General features: G+C 36.7%; 2 protein-coding genes across 2 annotated transcripts; one reads left to right on the forward strand and one right to left on the reverse strand.

The window, feature by feature from the left end:
* Positions 1–6,310: 6,310 nt before the first annotated feature.
* On the reverse strand, positions 6,311–7,647 carry GCK72_002360 (uncharacterized protein; the record flags this gene model as incomplete). The annotated part of the gene is made up of 3 exons (XM_003111928.2): positions 6,311–6,724; positions 7,277–7,453; positions 7,498–7,647. The coding sequence occupies 3 exons, from the start codon at positions 7,645–7,647 to the stop codon at positions 6,311–6,313; spliced, it is 741 nt and encodes a 246-aa protein (XP_003111976.2).
* A 913-nt stretch (positions 7,648–8,560) lies between these two features.
* On the forward strand, positions 8,561–10,406 carry GCK72_002361 (uncharacterized protein; the record flags this gene model as incomplete). The annotated part of the gene is made up of 5 exons (XM_003112216.2): positions 8,561–8,731; positions 8,782–8,861; positions 9,075–9,194; positions 9,585–10,143; positions 10,239–10,406. 5 exons carry the CDS (start codon positions 8,561–8,563, stop codon positions 10,404–10,406), a joined length of 1,098 nt encoding a protein of 365 aa, XP_003112264.2.
* Between the last annotated feature and the right edge of the window lie 4,621 nt (positions 10,407–15,027).

Genomic DNA, 15,027 nt, shown 5'->3' on the forward strand with positions numbered 1-15,027 from the left:
TTCGAGTTCTTTTCTACACACACTTCTCCTCCAATTCTATATCTACCACCTCGCCTTCATTCCTATTTCACTGAAAAGAGTGAGAATAAAAGTAAAGGATTACTGAAAAGAAAAGAAAAAAAGAAGAAGGAAGTGAACGGATTCTTGAGGGTAAAAGATGAGATCCTCTCCCTTCTTGAGAAGTTTTTCGTCTCTTATAGAAAAGAATGGCTAAACAAAAAGAGATGGAGGCGTGGATGGACATATTTATGAGGTTTTACAGATATACAAATAGATTATGTTATATTCTCTCATTTGGAAAAAATAAGAAAATACGCATTGATTTTGAAACAGTATAGGTTTAGGGGGGCTCTTTCTGGATTGTTGTTTTTTGAAAGTTAACGATGAATTCAGACGTCACTGTCAGAAACTCCAGAAGTAATATCTCCAGAAGTAATATCCAGCTTGGAATGAAATTTGGAAATCAGGAATCCTTGAATTGATTAAATCTAGAACTCCGTTCGAGAACTCAAGATACCATTGTTTTAGAATCATGAACCTTCTCAGATGACGTCACATCTTCAGAATCGTAGAAACAAATCCTTCAGAATCTCAAATGACATGTGTGTCACAAGCTGGGCTTAGGAATTTATTCAGTAGGGAAGGAAGAAAACTAACAACCTGGTGGATAACACGGACCAAAAATCGTGGAAGAGGGGAAAAGAGGCCAGAAATTTGTGGGAATAAATAGGGAATAGGATAGAAAAGTTTCAAGGTTCTAGGTTCAAAGTTCTAGTTTGATTATGTATTCTGAAGTTATCAGAGTTGGAATTCTCAATCTATCAGTGGAGTTTTTTGGTTGAAAAGTTTTCAAAAACTTTAACTTGAAAAACGGTTGAATGCTCTGTGGTGCAAGTCGTGAACTTTAAAAATGATAGTGTTATCTATGAAAGAATTCAAAGTAATCGAAGAGAAGAAAATGAACATTTTTGTGTTGTGTCGCTTGTTGACCCCTGTCTTCTCTGATAACAAAATATTATCAAGAACCGAGAGGGTCCAAGAGAGAAAACATGAAGAAAAACAGAGAGTTGGTTCTGTTTTTCGTTTGCCTTCTTGAGCAGTTTTCTTCCATACATTTTCAATTATTAGTCGCCTTTTTGCTCTCCTTCTTGAGAAGTCAGTCTTCGCTTACATCTAGTCAAGAATACCGAAGAAAAAGAAGGGAAAAAAGAAGAGAAAGTGAAGAAAAAACTAGAGGTGGGCGTGTAGATTGAAAACAAATATAGGCAATAAGTAAGGTCTATCTCAGAAAAAATGAGTCAGGAGATGCATGTGAACAGAAATATGAGGATATCTTGTTCTTTAAAGGTCTGCTTTCAAAGAAGAGTCATTCGAAGGAACAAGAAAACTTTCCTGCAGATTCTCAAAGATGAAATGACACCTTTGAGGGACGGTGGGCCCGTGTCAAACTTAGTATATGAGAGTAACAGAAAGAGGAGAAAACTAACAACTTTATCAACATGAATACCAGAAAGAGTTCTCTTGCCCTTGAAGTTAGGCTTCTCCAGAGCTGCCGTAGTTGGCGGTGAAGGTGTTGGACTCCTCCCTGATCCAAGCTTGTGAGCTTCATTCGCCGGCACTCCATGTAGAGATCCACGCAGCCATTCTCCAAGGTTCCTTCGGCAGACACGGTAGAACATCGGAGAGTGAATGATCGAGAGACGACGACTTCTGACGGCTTCCTCTTCCTTTTATGCACAGAATGTAAAGCAGATCCTTATCGTAAGGTCACCAGGTTGAGTTTAGGAGAGCACGCCCAGAATAGTATTTGTTTCAGTATGGTTGATCACGGTTCACGTTTCACGCAGTTGTTAGTGTTCATTTTATTATTTATTATATTTAGAGTAAATTGTGTAAGTCTGGCAATGGACCAGGCTTAATACTCAAGGTCGTGAATTAAGACCTATTGGTCCAATTTTAATTGAAAACTGCAAGACCAGACTGAAACGAATCTCTGGTCAGGACTGAACATGGAAGGCTAACTCAATGTTTCTTCTTGTTTTTAAAACTTCCAAAGGTTCATATCCAAGAAGTAAGATACAGACTTTAATAAAAATTCACAGAGGAACTTAACTCAAAACCCGTAGTATCAGTTTTATGTTTATCAAAATACATTAGATGACTTCTTCAAACAAACGGTCTTAAACTGAAACTAGTAGTGACAACATGTCAATTGTCAGTTAATCTCACACATTGGCTCATCAAAAATGAGTGAAAAACTATATTTATTTGTAAACCGATATGCGTATTGTTACTTCTCTCCGTCTCTCTGTTAGTTTACACTTTTGAAAAGTTAGAGATCAGCAAGATCATCAAAAACCTTCTTTTTTCATTTTCTTCGTTTTCTAAATCATATCCTGAGGGGATATTCAAAGGTCACAAAGTAGAAAACTATGTGGGTGTGTGAGAATTCAAATACTCTTGTCTTCTAGAGGATGGGTCAAAAAGCAACAAATTCATTGTGGAGCGGAAAAAATAAGAAGAAGAAGAAAAAGAGAGGGAGGAATTCGGATTTAGCAGAAGAAGACTGGAAAAGGGAAGAAGAAGAAGCGGAAGCGGTGGCTCCAAAGTTCAAAGAAATGTTGCACCGATATGGAGTAATTGAAATGAGAATCGTGACGTGGCAGCCAATGAATTCGAGAAGCTAAGAGTATGCAATAAAAGCAGTGATTGACTAAAGAGAAAAGCTGCTGCAGTCGGTAAGCCACGAATCAATGGAAAAGTAATTGACTGGAATTGAGAAAACAAGAAATCCAGTAAAGTGAGTTAAAAGTTGTTTGGCGTTCTATTGTGGTTGTTGTCAATAATCAATTCATTGGCCAAGAAAAAAGTACTGAACATTTTTAAAACTAAGACTGGACGCTCGCATTACGAAAAAATTAGAGACTGAGCTTGCAAACAGAATCGTGAAGGATTTGAGATGCTATTGATCCAGTTTCAAGACCAACATCTTCAAAAAATATCTATTTTTCATTTTAAAAATTCTAACAGATGAATCAATTAACAGTAATATCTGCTTCCTAAACATTAATGTGCTTGTTGACTGTCCAACTTAACTAAATTCGAAAGAAAACAAAAGCTTGTTTATATGGAAATTTCAGAGAGACTCATAGAAAATAAACAAAAACTAAAACGAAGTTTTTCTCGTTTTTCCTATGATTGAAAAAACCTAGAAAATCATCAGGATTGTCGCAACCCTTTTCGATAAAGAGAGGATCGGAATTGTTCAAATCTTGGTAGTCAGCCACAGATTTTTCGTTTTCGAAACGGTAATCGTCGATGAACAGCCTAGACTGAATTCACTGTATTACAGTTCCAACTGATTAGAAGTTGAACAGAACTTTGAGTTTTTCTCAATTCTAGAAGATTACGAGATTCTTCTTTTTCTCCTATATTTCGTTATTCCGAATTTTTTCTAAAGATGATATGAATCTTATGCAAAACTCAGAATGAGGGTAATTATCAGAGACAACCTCCTCTTCTCTCTCTAGAAATCCAAAATTAGGGTTGTCCGTATCGGATGCCACATGTCAAAAACTCGAAAAATATGAAAAAGTCGTCGAAGATGTATAGAAAATGGGATAAAAAAGAGTTGAAGAAGGCGACAGAAGTATGTCGACGGAAAAGAAGAAGAAGAGAAGACACCCTCTTCCCAAATCAGTCAACGCCTTGCGTATTTTGACGAACTTATGTTAACTCAACGTCTTCTTTTCCTCTTCTTCTTCTTCTCTTCTCCGTCGTCGTCAGAATTCTCGTGCCGCTGAAGTGTGAAGAGTGTGAAGGAGAAGCAGGATGAGAAGCACAAAAAAGAGAGTGAATTTTAAGGGACCGCCCATTTCGAGAAAGAGTTCATTTAAAAATAAATTTAGACAAGAGAGAAGATTTCTCTGTCTGTCTGATGCTCCGATCTCCTTCTTTTCTGTCGAATTCGTTTTTGGTAATTCTTCGAAATTCTATGTATTAGATTACTCTACAGTCACCGAAAAAGCTGGAGTGGGCCAGACGCTTCTGCAACTATCTCCTCATCCAATACTTTTTACTGGAACCGTTTTCAGGAAAAGTAGGATGACAGAAATTCGTGGAATTCACAATTGAACTGTCTGGAAATAGAGTTAGCAGTTATAATTTAGCAGAAAGCAAGATTTTCCTAACCTTCTGAAAAGAAAAATCCTTCTGGTTTCACAGACTACTGTCATTTAAACGTTTTACAGTTTTCGAATGTAATTTTTTAATAGACAACACGAATATTATCATCTGTCTTTAGTTATCGAAAAATTCTCACAGCGTTCGAAGACATTCGACCATTAAAGATTCAAGAAAAAACACCGGAAAGAAGGTATTCTGCAAAAAAACGAGTACTCCTTCACACGTTTATTTTCTGAAAAAAAAAAGTGCTGATCAAATTATTTCCGGAGAGCAGCAGCACGATGAGGTACAAGTGAAAAAAGGAAGATATCGAAGCGAGGGTGGAGAAAAAAGAGAAGGATTCTCTGGAACAGATGATGTCATTGGAAGAGTGGACATGAAACACGTCACGGTCTGATGAAGAAGGAAAAGACGATGGGTGGGCGAGATCAAGGTATTCGAAAGTTAATTTTCCAATTGATAAATTTTCGAAAGATTTTCAGATCTTTTCAATTCGGGGTTATGTCTAACGACGTCGGACATGATTGCCGAGTACACGGGATTCTAGAATAGGAAGAAAAACTAGTTCCAAAGTTTCCCAATCTTAGACTGGTCATGTCAACTGATGTTTCAATTTTCTGGGTTACGGTATCGACAGTAACTAAACTGTGAAGTGCACCCAATAAAAGTAGAGATGTTAACCGAAGACTAGTAATTCTAAGAATGATTTTTTGAAATATCTAAAAAGCTAGTGGAATACAGAGAAAACTTTGAGATCAGCTCAATCTAAACTCACAAAAATATACTCTAGTAATCCTCTCCCCGTTCAAAAATCAATTGAGCACTTACAGTATTCCCACGGAAGTTTGTCTACCGACTTATTATGAAAGTGGAATTGACATGTCGTTTTGTGGAGAAAAAGAAAAACTTTGATCTATTGAGTTCGAAAAATGAAAAAAAAAACATTTATTCCCAATAAAATAACGATTTGAGGGTGCCACATGTGTTAGAACACAGATATTTGAAGCAAGGTGTCAATGTGGAATCACGTTCAAGAAAAGGTTTTCCCATGGGCTTTTAGTTATTTCAGAGTCTTATGTTCTACTTTTAAAGTTTTTCAGAAAATCTATAACTCTTTCTGAAAAATCAAATGAAGTGGTACGTCATCATAATGATTGCCTCCCTCGCATTGAGGTAAGAAGAGAGAAAGAGAAAAAACGGGGCGTCGGAGGGTGCCGATTCTATTCAATTTGTTTCCTCTTTTTTTTCGCTACTGCTCCAGAAAAAGGACATATTCTCGTGTAGTCGTGCTTCTGATGTCCTTCTACGAAATATGGAACAATTATTAGATGGTGGCGCTAGAAGAGAAGGGGGAACGAAAGGAAAAGAAGAAAGTTTTGAAAAGAAGAAAAAAGAGAAAAGGATTCTGGATAATTGTGTATAATGGGACGACGGAGTGCAGTGGTTTCAAAGGGAAAAATTATAAAAGATTTTTTTTTAAAAGAATATGATCTAAGAATTGAGTAAATCTGACCTAAGTTCCATCTCACCGGCTATAGAGACAACGATCATGGCGCCTCTGAAACAATAAGTTCATTACAATTTAAGACGAAAAACAAAAGTGGAATTTTAAAAAGGAGACCGAGTTATCCTTCTTCTCTATCTCTGGAATGGGCCATTAGGTTCAGCCGTCGTTGCATCGTTGGGAGTTTGTCGTCCTCTTCTTTGAGCAGGCAATTTGTTATCCCTTTTCTCCTCCCCCGTTTTTGTCATACTTATTTTTGAAACTTTGCGTCTATGTGTGGAGCAGAAACGAAAAAGGCAAAATTTGCCGACAAAAGAAGACGAAAAAAAGGAAAAAGGTGACAACAAAGAAGGATGAAGTAGAAGACGTCGCGCCGGCTTGATTCGATTCTGGCTGTCGCATCCACTTTAATCTCACGTCTTCTGAATCTTATTATGAGCTGAAACAGTACTCGTGATGACTTTATATAAACTCTTATTTACAAGCGCGACACAATAAAAATGACTCGTGATTGATGAAATTTTGGATGTTTCCCAATTATGGATGGGCAAGGCATGAGAGGGAAGAAATAAATAAATAAATCACTAATGAATGAGTATAAATATACGAGAATCACTGTTATTAATTTCCTCCAAGTCGGGCACCGGCACCTCCTGGCCAGTGATGTCCACCACGTGGTTGTTGTCTTGGCCCTCTGATATCACCGTCTTGTCCATGAATACCTCCGTCTTCATCCGGAATCAAACGATGCAAAAATTCCGGAGTAGATATCAGATCAACACCATATTCATCTGGATACTTGAGTGCCACGAAGAAGTAGGCGTGTCCTACGATGATTCCAACGAGTTCGTTTGTTCCACCACCACGAAGAACAGCGTTGAAGCCCCAGAGTACCCATGGTAGATAACGAGCTGGGAACCTCATTCCGAACCAGAAGGATACGATCGTGTCTTTGTTGACTTGGCACCAAACGTAAAGAACTGACATCACCATTGGTTCGAGTAAGAAGTAAATGCCCATCGCCATACAGATTCCCTGAAAAATTCATGTTATTGTTTTCATCCTGAACACATTCGACCAATAACAGGTAGCTTGACACATCTCCCTGAGTCATTCTGTATATTTTTCATGTAATTCTACTGATATCGTAGATTTGAAAGCCAGTTTTTTGCAGACTTGCAAAATTTGGGCCCGGTCGGCACGGATTCAAAAAATGTGCACAATTTTTTTCAAAATTAGTCAAAAGTCCTATTTAAGCTAGAGTTTGATCAATATTTGGAAAAATTTTATGCAAAAAAAAATCAACATTTAAAATTTCTGTAACGACACCCGAGCCGGGTCGGGCCGGTAAAAATCTCAAATCGCCCCGGCTCTACTCGTTGCATGTCTGATTTTTTGCAGTTTGATAGAATTTAATATTAAAAATATCATAATATACTAGATACATTTTGCTAAAATGCTTAGATAATTTTTCCTCTGTTGAATATATCTAAATTTTTCTGATATAACTTGAACAAATCTTCTCGTGGTCCCACAGAAAATTCAGAATTTGAGCGGATTTTTTTCTAATTCAACAATAAATCTTACCACACAGAAGAACCAGTTGAATATGAGCATGAAAAGGTAGTCAGCTGATCTGCCACGATACGTTTCTCTTTCTAGTGCTTTTGAGTAGTTGTATAGAAAATAGCACATCATTAGCCAGTGGAATCCAGTCTGTGGAGTGATCGGGTAGTATATTGCAGATGTAAGAGGTCTCCATATCTGGAAAATTGAGCTGATTAAAATAATTTGTGAATAAAAATTACATGGAACTTGCTGACGACTAGATCCCATTCAAGGTACATCCATTGCATCTGGATGAATCCGAATCTACCGAGAAGAGGTACGATCGTCGACGCGAGAAACCAGTACCTCGTAACGACTGGTATTCCCAAAAGGAAACTTTCTAAATCCATCTGTAAAAATATGTTTGATATTTTTGAATAGGGAAACAATTCGGTTACGAAGAGAAAAACAGTTAGCAATATTGTCGAAAAGCTGACGTCGTGTAAGGAAGAACACGTGTACAAAGGCAACGCTATCGATTTTTTTGCTATAGTTATGAAACGTATGGGTACGTATGCTATTTTACAAAAACTCTGAATCGTAGGAGATTTTAATACTTTCAACAATCCAATAAATTGATTCATTTAAGTTTAAGAAAATTTCAATATCAAGCAAAAATTTTGTAGTTAAAAATTTTGAAAAATATCGTATTTTTAAGTAATCTTTTTTTGAAAGAAATCTTTCTTTTTTTTAAATTTTATTCAAATAACTGTTCAACAAGAAGGTTTAATTTCGATTCTTCAAATAAAATATATGTGAGCTTAGTTTCAACATATTTAGCCTTGTTTTTGTGATTACTGGTTTGAAGATTAGATGCTCAACTGAACATTTGATAAAATTAAAATATTTAAATCGATATGAGCTTTCCATGTTGAAGTTCCAGTAATCTAGATTCATTCAGTACTTTTCCACGACGCACGGCCTCCCACAGAGGCCCTTTCAAAGTACTGCGCGCAGTGCATTGAGAGGGCCTCCGCTGGAGGCCGTGACGACGTCAGTACACTCCTGCCGGCAAATCGTTGCGAGACCCATCCACCGTATCTCGCTCCCCTCTTTAAGTGAACGTGTCTTAGTCGGTCACACCACATGGACAATTGATTGATTCAGATGTGAAGCAAACAAGTTTTGCCACCTGTTCAATGTCTTGAAGATTCACATATATCTTCAAAAAAGCTCTTATGTATCGATTTTGCGCCGATCCTCTCTAATTTCACTCGATTTTCGAAGGTTACTCTTACAAACGATTATTCAATTTACAGAAGAATGACGGATGATATGGATGTTGTAGCAGAAACAGTCACACCTTCTGAGGACATTGAATTGACTATTCGTCAAGCATATCACACGGAGAGCGATCTGAAGTTCACATGTCCAACAAACTGGACTATCAAACAAGTAAAAGAGCACGTCAAAAATACCCTCACTAGTCATCCAGTAAGCAAAAATGATATCAATAATTCAAAAATCATGAAATAAATTTTTAGGATGTGCCAAACCAGCGTTTGATTTATTCTGGAGCGTCCTTAAACAACGATCAAATTCTTTCCGATGTTTTGAGAGAAAGGTACTTTGAGTTAACTATTTATTGTCGAAATAAAAAAGTTCCGACATTTTTTTTCACGTCAGAATGCAGACACAGTAGTAATTTTGTACTGAGTCTGCATTTTGTCGTAAGAAAAAATGTCGGAACTTTTTTATTTTGATAATAGTTAGCAAGTATTTTTTCTAATAACGTCTAAAAATCCGTCAAAACCTGAGAAAAACTTCAAAAATTCAGAAATCATATCGCTGGAGACCAAGTCTTCTTTCACTTGATGATTTCACAACCATACCAGCAGGCTACGCCAGATTCCGACGTTCGCAGAAGAAATGTAAATGGAAGTGGGACCAATTCTAAGTTAGTTTTTTCAAATAATTTTTGAAAACTTCACCAAAAAAGCAAATGAGTTTGTAAGATTTTTGAGCTAGCTGTAACTTGAGTAAATTGTCGGTTTTGAGTAATTATGTAGTATAATTAATAATGAAAAAGCACTCGAAAATTGTTTTTTTGTAAATAAAAGGAAATTTCCATCCGGATCGTATTGAGAAATGACAAGTATGATTGGAAATACCACCGAAACCTTTCATTTCCATCAGTGATGTTTCGTATCCAATCAAAACGATAGCTTAAAATGAGTTAGAAAATAGCATATAGTTTTACCATATTTTCAGTCAATAATTAGTACTTTCACCTTTTTCTGATTAGAATAGCATTAATCACTTGTTTTAACTGAATTAATTTTTTCAGTGCGACAACAGCATCAAATTTGAACTCGGCCAACTATCCTGCTTACGCTCAGAATATGATTGCCTGGCAGCAATACTGGACGGCTTACAATCAATTGTCTCCTGAACAACAAACATCTGAGCAAATGAGATTGATGACTCATTACTATACTTACGCTATGACTAATCCAGCAATCTCAATGAATCAAACTCCAGCGAACAGTCAAGATCAGAATGCTGCAGCATGGAGAGCTCGAGTGCAAGGAGGAAATCCTGGCGCTGCAGTTCAAGCGAATGGAAATCAAGCAGCTGCAGCACCGCGTCAAGGAAGAGTTGATATATTGGAAGTAGGATATCGAATTTTCAAACTTGTACTATTATTCTCGGCTGTTCTTCTCTACTCATCATTCGAACGATTTGCTTTAGTTTTGTGCTCGGCCCTGTTCATCTATTTCATTCAACTTCGTAGAAATCATGCAAGAAACAGAGCTCAAGCTCAAGCCGCTGCTGCTCAACCAGCAAATAATCAGGAGGCTCATGTTAACAACAATAATAACGGAGAAAATGAAGGAGAGAATGCGGTTAGTTCTTGAAAATTTAGCATATTTACATATTACGATCATTAATAGTTGTGATAGTGAATATCAAACGAGGCATCAATAAGATACATTTACAGGCTCCTGCCACTGATGGTGAGACGCCGGCTGCTCCTGAAGCCCCAACAGGACCACCTGTAGTACAACCAACTGGAATGCAAGTCTTCATCGCCACTTGCTACTCGTTTGTCACCTCATTCTTCGCATCCCTCGTTCCGGACCATCCGATGCCGATGGATCTTAACTAGGTCGTCATTTCAAATGTAATTTTATTCATGATTGTCATTGGTTTTAATATTTTCTCACCGGCTCGTATCATTCTCTCCAACTCTCCCGATGTATTACTGTACAACCGAAAACCCTATTTCCAGATTCCTTTTACACATGTAGCGCACCGTCTAGACACCTTTTTTGTGTATATGTATCTTAATATCGCTGTTTCTTCCACCCGCGGGTTGCCCCACTCTTCCGTCTCTTCTTCTCTTTTTTCGAATAAACTTTATTACGATTCGTTCAGAACCGTCGCCTATATGTTCATTATGCACGATAGAAAGGACTGGTCTATCCCTTCCCTTTTTTGACCAGTGTCCATTGCTGACCATCACTTGTCTAGTTTTCTCTACTCACATAATCGTCATACTTTTCGTGTCGTTTCGTACACTGGTTCGGTTTTTTTCAAATGTGTCGATTTCGAAGGATAGTTGAATAACACTGAAACTTCTACTAGTTTTCTACTAATCATCATATTAGGATGTAATTGGGTTAGGAAAACGACTTGTCATCGAAAAGCAATCATGTTTTCGGTTTGTTCAGGTTTAGGAAATCATTAAAATTTTAGAAAAATAGATGACTGGGTACTGTAATTGACCGATCTTTTTCTATTGGAATCCATGAATTATGGTAATCAGATAAGATTGAATTCAAATGAATCTGGATATAAGTCTTCCAATCAAAACAATGATAAATCTTTTGATTGAACCAGAAATTTAAAGATAAATCAGCATTTCTCAAGAAGATACGCAGTATTGTAATAAAACTATTAATTAGAAGCGTTCTAGGTTCTCTGACGAACATCACATTTTGACTGTTTTTGAAAAACTAAGATTTTTCGAAAAATGCGATTTTAGGACCAAAAATCCTTTTTTTCCAGAAACTAAATGAAATTTGCAACAATTATGTGTCAAAGCCATTTTCTGAGCAGCTGCTAGCAGACTGACTGGGCAGAATAATCTAAAAAATTGATAATAATTTTTTTTGAAAAATCTCAATTTTTCAAAATGTGAGTACCCAAAATACTCGATTTTTTGAACGCGTAGCGCAGACCGCAATGGTCAAAGTCGTCGGTTCGACTCCCAAAAATATAGAATTTTCCTTGTTTGAATGTTTCTTTTTCTAGTTTATATTATCTTCTCATTATCACCGATCTCTTCAATTATAGTTTTTTTGTCACTTTAGATACCTTCAAATTGTTTTCAAATCGTTCAAAAACCCCTTTATCCCGAGATGTTTACCAGAAGATTTCTGGTTGAAATTCCATTTCCCATCTCCAAATCTTCCATTGTCTTCCCAGACATTTCGACCTGATTTCTCTAGGTTACGTCATATAAAAACCGTCTAAGACCCTCTCCTCTTTCCTCTTTTTTCTTTCAATTTCGTTCATTTCCATCGTCGTCATTGTCCATCAAATTGGCACGTAAGAGTGAGGTCTCATCTCCTTTTTTCTCTTTTTCGGAAGAGTTGTTTTGTGTTCCGATTGACCTAGTTGCCAGTAGATTTCCGAGAGAAATGGGATGAAAGAAAACAGAAAAAGAGGTCCCGACGACGGTGGCGCCAAGGTCGATTCGATCTACGTTCATTTAATTTCATTCTGGTGTAACGACTTCTTCTGGAATATTCAAAAATCTGGAGGGTGGAGGAAAATAATTATGGGATTGGAAAATTTTTCTACAGAAATCATCCTCATGTATAAAATAAATACAGAAATTAGAAGTTTCCTCCAATGTCTGTAACACTATTATGTTTTAAATGAATTCCAATAGCTCTGAATGGTTTACAGTTTCTTCGTATTTAAAAAAAAGAACATTTGTTTAGGCAGTTGAAGATTCTGAATGGGCTTTCAAACTCATTTTTAGTGTTAAAATAGACCGAGTTATTTAACTGTCGACCGCAAAAATGAGTGAAGTTCATGATGAAAACTCAAGAATTTGACACGCACATCCAGAACTCAAACGACGTCAACGGTCCAGTTACGTAGATTTTTTCTGAAACTATAATTTTCCCAGAGAAAAATAGTAGGAAATCCTTGAAGGTTTATCGAAGAAAAATGGAGTAACGAAACCCTCTTCTGATCAGATTATCCTTTTTCACAATAGAATAAAGTCTCGAAATGGACAGTGTGAATGTAGGTCAAGTTATTGCAGGATTACTGTAGTCTTTCTAGTGGAGAGGTATATAAAGGAGATGCACTAGTTCTGATAGAGCAAATAAAGTAATGTAACAGCTTCTGGCAATAATAGTTATTGTTGCATTTAATGAAATATGGTTGATCTTTGAAATAAAAGTTTAATGTTGGAACGGAGAACAATTAAATATGAATAAGATATCCGAGATGATCGTATCAAATATTAACAATCAAATATATACACATTCCTATTTCTATAATTGTCTATTTCTCTTTTACTTTTATTCTCTCTCCTTCCATAAAATTCCATTTCAACACAACAATGCGGGTACGGTCTTCTTCTTCTTCTTCTTCACAGTAATATCCTTCCGTCGTCCCGATTCTTTCTCCCTCTTTCTCTCATCTGAAGGCCACCATTCCTCCATTTTTCTTTCAATTACCTTCTTCTTTTCTCCTGTTTCTCCTCTGCATATAGACCGATTTTCCTTTTTTTCTTGGATCTCTTTTTCTGTTTTTCCTTTTTCTTCTCTCCCGATATCCCCCCGCCGCCCGATCGTCATCAAAATCGTCGGCCGTCGAATTTTTCGATTTTCATATTGATAGTGAAATCGAGAAAATGGGATTTCTCTCGACTTTCCATTTAAACTAAGACTGGATATTCTCTCCTGTGTCCACTTGATCTCGTTTCCCTCTTTCTCTTTTTATTTTTCTTCTTATCACTCATCAAAATTCTCGTCATGGCAGCAAATCATGCCTTTTCGAGAATTTTTTTCAATCAAAAAGAAGAAAATGATAAACGATTTGTGATGTTCGTAATGACTGAACTAACTGTCTACTTACTTTGTACTGTAGATATTACACTTTTTCTTTTTCTCGCAAAGTTATTTAGAAGAGAAAAGAAAAGAAAAAGAAGACGGCCATATCGGCCTTCTTTGGTTTTTCTAGCATGAACCTTCTGTGTTTCGAGTCGTTTTTGTTTTAGAGATATTAGAGGTTTTCGAATTCAACTTATTTCTTCTAGATTTTTTTTCTAGAGAACTTTTTCTTCTATTATTTTTCATCGCTCCCAAATTCAGTTCTATGGTATAGGGATAGCCAAACAAAATACCGTAACCGATAGAGCTGTTCAGATGCGGCCGAGCATGATCTCATATCAATTCTAAAACTACTTCTTTCAAGATTCCATTGACATTTGAAGCCTCCTGGAATTCAAAATCTTCATGAAAGATCAAATAGTAATCTATGACAGTAGTTATGGCTCTAACCCAGTATAGTTCTAGAATTGATTTTGAATAGTTTTCCTTGAAATACTTTCTCCTTCTCAAAAATATGTTTATTTCCAATTTCTGCAAACCCAAATTATTCGACCTTTTCCATTAAAAAGGAGAGGTGTATCCAATGAAAGTTGTGACTTGTCCTTTCCTTTTTTAATCTCTCCCCATTTTTCGATTTTACAAATCTTGTTTTAACCTAAAAATTATTTGTGCTAGCTTTATGAATAGTTGGTTATTGAGATTTTCGGACACATCTCTTCTGAAAATTTCGACAGGAAAAAACAATGATACCCCCAAAAAGGTAACCTTCCAACGAGCATCCAGATTTCGGTACTCTAAAATTATTTTTGTTGATTACCAGTCGACCTAATAACTAAGTTTTTGAACTTTTGAATTCAGGCTACTTATATTCCAGAATGTACGAACCATCTCAGTTCTCTTTTTTCATCTCGAACAACTGAATACAGTGATCTCCATTCCTAGTTGTAAATCTCCTTCCTACCCATACAGATTTCCAAAGTCGAGATCCACATGATTTCTCACTTTTCCTCTTTTCATTTTCCGCAAAAATTCTGGGATAGCTGTAAAATTGCGGTGTGGTCGACCTTCTCTGTCTCCCACTTCCACGCGCAATGATTCTCGTCGTCGTATTCGCTTTTCGAGCGATTTCACCTTCGTACCAGTCGGTACAGGTCGGTGCGCGCACCGTCAATCTCCCTCCCTTCCCCCGATTTCTCTCGTTTCCATTCGATTCTTTTACCACCCGTGAGAAGAAGAAGAAGACGTTGTGGTCGAGAGAAAAAGAAGACATTGTACAACAACTTGACCCCCAAAAATTGTGTTGAACGAGATGGAAAAGAAAAACGAAAATAAGAAGAAGATGATGAGGAAGGGTGCAATTCTGAGGTGTTATAATAATTATTATGAATGAGAATCGAGGCGGAGGTGTCACATTTTGGGAGAAGAAGAATCCTTGACATTATACACAAAACTAATAAAAATAGGATTCAAAAATTAAATCCTGAATTACCCCCTAATTTTCGCTTCTGTCCTCATAGCATCATTGAACACGAAGCGTGGAAAAAAAATGAAACACGTTCGAATGATTGATGACGTCAATGTTCTGAAGAAGAGATTCTCTCTTTTTTCTTGTTAATGGACATCGGCAAGTGATGAAAATGAAATGACACGAAA

The sequence above is a fragment of the Caenorhabditis remanei genome, chromosome I (assembly GCF_010183535.1).
Source record: "Caenorhabditis remanei strain PX506 chromosome I, whole genome shotgun sequence".
Lineage (NCBI taxonomy): Eukaryota > Metazoa > Nematoda > Chromadorea > Rhabditida > Rhabditidae > Caenorhabditis > Caenorhabditis remanei.